The sequence below is a fragment of the Galeopterus variegatus genome, unplaced genomic scaffold (assembly GCF_000696425.1).
Source record: "Galeopterus variegatus unplaced genomic scaffold, G_variegatus-3.0.2 Scaffold5577, whole genome shotgun sequence".
NCBI classification, from domain to species: Eukaryota; Metazoa; Chordata; class Mammalia; order Dermoptera; family Cynocephalidae; genus Galeopterus; species Galeopterus variegatus.
The window spans coordinates 37,432-45,300 of NW_007731688.1; the positions used below are offsets into that span (position 1 = coordinate 37,432).

The window sequence follows — 7,869 nt, forward strand, 5'->3', positions numbered from 1 at the left end:
TTTTTTTTTTTTTTGACTGGTAAGGGGATCGCGACCCTCGGCACGGTGGGGTCTGCACCACGCTCAATCAGTGAGCGCACTGGCCATCCCTATATAGGATTTGAACCCGTGGCCTTGGCACTACCAGCGCCACACTCTCCCGAGTGAGCCATGGGGCTGGCCCTATCCTTGATTCTTCAAGCCAGTAAGAGTGTGGGTTTCTAAATTGTGGCCCTACACTGACTGGACCATCAGGCCAGAAAAAAAAAAAGAAAAGAAACAAAAAACTGGAAATTCACTCAGTGCAGTTCCTTTTGTCCAGGTGTAAATTCCTCTCAGTTTCTGATTGCTTTTTGTTACTCTCCAGTGATATGTATATAGTTGGGTTTTCCTTTTCTTTCTTTTTTTTTTTCCCTGGATGTTTTATCTTGCGGTGGTCTTTTAGGAGTAGTCTTCTATTACTGAAAGCTGTAAGTATTCTATATTTTTAAAAAAATTCCACTTTGTATATTTTAGTTTTTTAAATCAATTAACAGAAACATTTTCCTCTGTGTGTATAAGAAAGTAATTAGATAATTACTGTCCCATTTTCTCCACCCAGTAATGATAGTCTATAGTTTGTGTCTATCTTTTATATTCCTTTTTAATGCTTTTATTACATTACTTGTAGACTAGGTATAGAATTGTTTAGGATGTGTTACAAATGCATATAAATAGTATCATGTGAAATGTCATTCTGTACTTTCTCCCACACAGCACTGTTTTCACGGTCTGCTCATGTTGGTACATGTAGGTCTACTTCATTTTCACAGCTGTGTATTAGTCTGCAGTAAGCATAACTACCATGATTTATTTATTCATTTATTATCCTATGATGAGTATTTAGGTGTTTCTAATTTTATACATCACCCTTACAGTCAAGGTGAAAAAACAAAATGCCAAGCTATTTATTCTCTCTGTAGGTAAGCAAACTATGGGCTTTCCTCTTCTCACTTTTCAAGACCGATCAGATAATAAACTGTATCGCCTTCAGACTCCACAGAGTCCCTTAGTGAGACCATACATGTATGATTATTATGAAATGGATAACTACCCAATTGGGACAAATGCCACTGTTGCTGTGATATCTTACACTGGTTATGATATGGAAGATGCCATGGTAAGTTTTACCTGGAAATGCAGTCCCAATCTTTTATTTTTTAACTTTTTTGCTTACTATGAGATCAATGAAGGAATATTTCTGTGTGCCCAAGTACCTAGTATTTGGCGCATGAGTATTCTATTAAACACTTAGTTACTGGTCTAAGTTGGAAGTGGGCAAGCCTTGAAGGATAGTTCACTAAGTGATTTGAGTGCATGTTGTGAGTGTTGAGCAGAAGTAGTCTTGGACAGATCTACCTTTTACATGTATGCATGATTAGGTTTTAAGCTGTTTATATTTGTCTGGGTTTTAAGAGTTAGTATTGGAAAGTATGGGGAGAGTTTTAAAATCTAATGCTAGTTGTTCTAAACCAAGTATTATAGTCCTACTCAGTTTTATTTTGGAAATCCTCATTTGGCCTCAGTCTCTTAACTTAATGATTCTTTGACCTCACAGATTGTTAATAAGGCCTCTTGGGAACGAGGCTTTGCCCATGGAAGTGTCTACAAGTCTGACTTCATAGACCTCTCTGAAAAAATTAAACAAGGAGATGACAGTCTGGTGTTTGGAGTCAAACTTGGTGACCCACGGATTTTGCACAAGTTGGATGATGATGGATTGCCGTTTATAGGAGCAAAACTGCAGTATGGAGATCCGTATTACGGCTATCTAAACCTCAACACTGGGGAAAGCTTTGTGATGTATTACAAGTAAGTTTGGGTATCCGTGCTTTTTTTTTTTTCCTCCCCTTTTTCTTTTTTAACTTACTTCTGTAATAATGAGGGTATGTTTTTTTTTTTTTTTTTTTTTTTTCCTGGCAGCTGGCCGGTATGGGGATCTGAACCCATGACCTTGTTGTTATAACACTATGCTCTAACCAACTAAGCTAACTGGCCAGCCCAGATACACTGTATTTTAAAGGCTATTTCTCAGTGGAATTGCTGGAGGTCAATAAAAATTATTTTCTAACAGGATACTTTTTGGAGAAAATAGAAGAGTACTTCAAAAAAATTCATGGAGGGCCGGCCCGGTGGCGCACTGCTACAGTGCGCCGCTTGGGAAGCGCGGCGGCACTCCCGCCCAGGGTTCGGATCCCACATGCAGACCGGCCGCTCACTGGCTGAGCGAGGGGCGGGAGCAACGCCGAGGGTTGCGATCCCGTCGCTGGTCCCGGTCCGGTACGGGCGCGACACTGAGGGTTGCGATCCGTTGCCGGTCACGAAAAAAGACAAAAAGGAAAAAAAAAAATTCATGGAAAGATTCATTGTATTGTTTTGTTTTTTGGTGGCTGGCTGGTATGGGGATCCAAACTTTTGACCTTGAGGTTATAACACAATGCTCTAACCACATATTTTAATTCTATTTCCACGAACTTTTTGAAGTACCTTTGTATAAGTGGTAGCTTAGTTATTGTCTTAGTCCATTTGTGCTGCTATAATAAAATGCCTTAGACTGGGAAATTATTATAGAGAACAGAAATTTACTTCTCAGTTCTGGAGCCTAGGAAGTCCAACATCAAGGTGCTGGCAGATTCAGTGTCTGCGAGGACCTGTTCCTCATGGATGGCACTGTCTAGATGTCCTCACGTGGCAGGAAGTGAAAGTGCAAATGGGCAAACAGTACCCTCACACCTCTTTTATAAAGTCACTAATTCATTCATGAAGGCTCCATCCTCTCAGCTTAATCACCTCCTTAAGGCCCCACCTTTTAATACCACTACAATGGAGGTTAAGTTTAACATGAATTTTGGAGGGGACACAAACATTCAAACCATAGCAGTTACTGTCTCAGTCATAACTGAAGTGGCATTGCTTAAATGAGACAAAGGTCTATGTCTCTTATGCAGCCTTTGTTTTTCTACTTTTCTTGTCAATCTGTTACAGTTAATGAGATTATATGTGATTTATTTTAAAACTGTATTATTCAAACTTTGTTTTTCTTTCCTTTTATTTATTTATTTTTTTGTGCACCTGGCTGGAACAGGGATTGAACCCTGGACATTTATCAGCACCGCACACTAACCAACTGAGCTAACTGGCCAGCATATTATTCACTTTATCATCTATCTCATACATGTTCTTAGGAATGTTTCCTAGCCAAAATTTCAGTAGATCTTCATAATAGTTTCTCAATTGCCTTTGTTTTGAACGTAATTCTGTAGTGAAAATAATCAGTAGTCCTATCCATAAATACTTTAGGGATACCAACTCTATTTATATTGGAGAATAGAGGTAAGAATAAGTTTTACAGGGCTGGCCAGTTAGCTCAGTTGGTTAGAGCATGGTGTTATAACACCAAGGTCAAGGGTTCAGATTATAGGATCTGAACCCGCGGCGGGAGCGTCACTGTGATCCCAGCGCTGCACTCTCCCGAGTGCGCCACGGGCTCGGCCCCAAGAAAATGTATCTTTATAAGTTTAAACAAAATTTTATATGGTTTATTTTTTCCTAGGAGTAAAGAAAATTGTATTGTGGATAACATCAAAGTGTGCAGTAATGACACTGGGAGTGGAAAGTTCAAGTGTGTTTGCATCACAATGAGAGTCCCTCGGAACCCAACTATCGGAGATAAATTTGCCAGTCGTCATGGGCAGAAGGGCATTTTGAGCAGATTGTGGCCAGCTGAGGACATGCCTTTTACTGAGAGTGGGATGGTCCCAGATATTCTGTTCAATCCTCATGGCTTTCCATCCCGTATGACCATCGGTATGCTAATTGAGAGTATGGCTGGGAAGTCTGCAGCTTTGCATGGTCTCTGCCATGATGCTACACCCTTCATCTTCTCAGAGGAGAACTCTGCCTTAGAATACTTTGGTGAGATGTTAAAGGCTGCTGGCTACAACTTTTATGGCACTGAAAGGTTGTATAGTGGCATCAGTGGGCTAGAACTGGAAGCAGACATTTTCATAGGTGTGGTTTATTATCAACGCTTACGCCACATGGTGTCAGACAAATTTCAAGTTAGAACAACTGGAGCCAGAGACAAAGTCACCAACCAGCCTATTGGGGGAAGAAATGTCCAGGGTGGAATCCGCTTTGGGGAGATGGAGCGGGATGCTCTTTTAGCTCATGGTACATCTTTCCTCCTTCATGACCGCCTCTTCAACTGCTCTGATCGATCGGTAGCCCACGTGTGTGTGAAGTGTGGCAGTTTACTCTCTCCACTGTTAGAGAAGCCGCCCCCTTCTTGGTCCGCCATGCGCAACAGAAAATACAACTGTACTTTATGTAATCGCAGTGACACTATTGATACTGTTTCTGTGCCTTATGTTTTTCGGTATTTTGTAGCTGAACTGGCAGCCATGAACATCAAAGTGAAGTTGGATGTCATTTAACTTGAGCTGGCCTTTTGGGTTAGGAGCTGTATCAGATTAACACAAAATTTAACTTTAGTTCAGTGAAGATACTTACTAGGTTACTCTTGGGTTTTTCAAGGGTGTTAGAACTCTCAACCAAGACCTGGCAACTATGAATTCAAAATTTCTGAATCTCTCTGGAACCACTACTGAAGTTGATTTTTGGTATACTTGTTAAAAAAAATTCCACATATAACTTCTTAAAAAGTGATACCTTGATAAATAGAAGGATGTACAAGGAAAAATTTCCTTTCCAATCCCAGGTTCCCTATACCATGCTTTCAACACACAGTGACTGTCACACATCTGTTAGTGCATCTAGAGCAGAGCAGTATGATAAAAATATAATGCCAATCATATATGTAATTTTATATTTTCTTATTGCCTCATTTGAATAAAAACAGGTTTTTTTTAACAGCTTTATTGAAGTGTAGTTATACAAAAACACCACATATGTATGCAGTTTGGCTTTGAACATATGCACACACTTGTCAAAGTCAAGGTAATAAACATATCCATCATCTTCAAAAGTTTCCTTGTGCCCCTTTGGTTTTTTGGGTTTTTTTTTTTTTTTTTTTTTTTTTTTTTTTTTTTGGTAAGAACACTCAAGATCCTCTTAAAATTTTGAGTGTGCAATTCAGTATCATTATAGGCAGTATGTTGCACAGGAGATGTCCAGAGCATATTCATCTTGCATAACTGAAACTTCGTACCTGTTGAACGACTCTCCATTTCCCTTCCTTCCAGCCCCTAGGAATTACCATTCTACTCTTCTGTGAATTTAGATACTTGTATACGAAGATCATGCAGTATTTATCCTTCATACTAAATGACTGGCTTATTTCACTTATTATAGTGTTCTCAAGGTTCATCCATGTTGTAGCATATGGCAGGATTTCCCCCTTCTTTAAGGCTGAATAATATTCCGTTTTATGTATATACCACATTTTCTTTATCCATCAATGGACATTAAGGTTGTTACCATATCTTAGAAATAACTTTAATAACCTGTTCATTTTAATATAGCCAGTGTCATTTCAACATTTAATTTAAAAATTAAGATAAGTTACATTCTTTTCTCATACCAGATCTCTTAAATCCAGTGGGTATTTTATATTTAGTCTGTCCTACCCTTGGCTTTTTTTCTACTTGACTTATATTGAACTGCTTTCATGTCCATTTGTAGAGTGCTGCTTCCCCACCCCCCTTTTTTTGTGTACACTATTTCATTGTATGGATGGCTACTTGAGTTGTTTCATTCTTCGGCTATCATAAACAGTATTGTCAATAGATAAACTCGTATACACTTGTGTAAGTACATGTTGCTTTTTGATGGTAAAAGCTTTCATAAGATAAATCTTTCCTGAGTCTGGCTTTGGGTGGTCTATCACTAATTATAAGGCAGATAGGACTAGACTAAGAAAAATCTATCTATTCAAAGTATATCCTGGCATTTCTTCATGAAACCAATTGAAAAACATAACGAAAAATACCTTGAATCTGTTGGCTGATACCTCCCTCTACCATTAATAGAATCCCAACTTTCCCACCCCATTCTAGTCTCTGTTAATTTTGTGATCCCATAGCTGAGGTCCATTGTTCAAGTCTCTCCACTTTTTTTTTTAGCAGCATTAAAATTGTTTAAAAAAATTTTTTTTTAGCTTTTAATTTTAAATCGTAGATTCACAACTAAGAAATTGACATTGGGGGCCGGCCCGTGGCTCACTTGGTAGAGTGCGGTGCTGATAACACCAAGGCCCCGGGTTCGGATCCCACATAGGGATGGCCGGTTTGCTCACTGGCTGAGCGTGGTGCTGACAACACCAAGTCAAGGGTTAAGATCCCCTTACCGGTCATCTTTTAAAAAAAAAAAAAAAAAAGAAATTGACATTGGGACACAATCCACAAAGCTTATTCAGATTTCACCAGTTTTATAGGCACTCAGTTGTGTTGTGTGTATATAGTTCTATTTAGTTTTATCACCTGTATAGATTGATCGATAGACACCAGTGTAATCAAGACAGAACTGTCCCATCGCCACAGGGCTCTGTCATGCTATCCTTTCATAGCCGTCCTTACCCCTGTCCCCATCTCTAATCCTTGGCCACCACTACTCTGTTCTCCATCTCTATAATTCTGTATTTCAAGAATATTATGTAAATGGGATCATAACAGGGTAACCTTTTGAGATTGGCCTCTTTCAACATAATTCTCTTGTGATCCATCTAAATTGTTACGTATCACGGGGCCGGCCTGTGGCTCACTCGGGAGAGTGCGGTGCTGATAACACCAAGGCCCCGGGTTCGGATCCCATATATGGATGGCTAGTTCGCTCACTGGCTGAGCGTGGTGCTGACAACACCAAGTCAAGGGTTAAGATCCCCTTACTGGTCATCTTTAAAATAAATAAATAAATAAATAAATAATAAATTGTTACCTATCAGTAATTCATTCTTTTATTGCTACATAGTACTCCACGTATGGATGTACCAGTTTAACCATTCACGTTGAAGGACATTTTGTTTCCAGTTTGGTGTTAACAGATAAAGCTGATGAATAGTCATGTACAGGTTTTTGTGTAGACATAAATTGTCATTTCTCTGGGACAAATGTTCAAGAATGTAATCACTGTGTCATGTGGTAGTTGCCTTATTTAATTTTACAAATACCTGCCAGACTTTTCCAGGGTGGCTGTACTATTTTACATTCCCACCAGCAGTGTATGAGTGATCCATGTTCTCCACATTCTGAGCAGCTTTTGGTGGTGTCACTATTTTTTATTTTAGCCATTTTGGGAGGTATGTAGTGATATTTCATTGTGGTGTTTTGTTGTGGTTGACTCCTTGTGGTTTTAATTTGTATTTCTCTAATGGCTAAAGATGTAGAACATTTCTTCACGTGCTTTTCCATCTGTATATCCTCAGTGAAATGTCTGTTCGTGTCTTTGGCACATTTTCTAACTGGATTGAGACTTCATTATATATTCTAGATAAAAGGCCTTTGTCACACAAGTGTTACATACGTATTTTCTCCCGGACCATAGCTTGTTTTTTCATCCTCTTCAAAGGTCTTTTGCAGGCAAAAGATTTTCATTTTGATGAAACCCAATTTATTGTTTGTATTTTTCGGTGGGTCATGTTTTTGGAGACATGTCTAAGAGCTCTTCACCAAGCCCAAAGACTTTATCATATGTTATCTCCTGAAGGTTTTATAGTTGTATGCTTTACATAAAATCTGTGATCCATTTACCCAGGTAGAGTTAATTTTTTTGTATAGGGAGGTTTAGATTGAATTTCTTTTCTTTCAGCCTATAGAAATCCTATTGCTCCAGCACCATTATTTGAAGACTCTCCTTCCTCCATTGACTTAATTTTGCAGTTTTGTCAAAAATCAG

The 7,869-nt window shown here is 38.9% G+C and overlaps 1 protein-coding gene across 1 annotated transcript in view; it reads left to right on the forward strand.

Annotated features, from left to right (window-relative positions):
- POLR1B (polymerase (RNA) I polypeptide B, 128kDa) overlaps positions 1–5,008 on the forward strand; it is a 32,850-nt gene extending 27,842 nt beyond the window's left edge. The window contains exons 13-15 of the mRNA XM_008589661.1: positions 942–1,138; positions 1,577–1,830; positions 3,572–5,008. Coding sequence (XP_008587883.1) covers positions 942–1,138; positions 1,577–1,830; positions 3,572–4,454 — 1,334 coding nt within the window. The 3' untranslated portion in view covers positions 4,455–5,008. The remainder of the gene's footprint in view (positions 1–941; positions 1,139–1,576; positions 1,831–3,571) is intronic.
- The last annotated feature ends 2,861 nt before the right edge of the window (positions 5,009–7,869 follow it).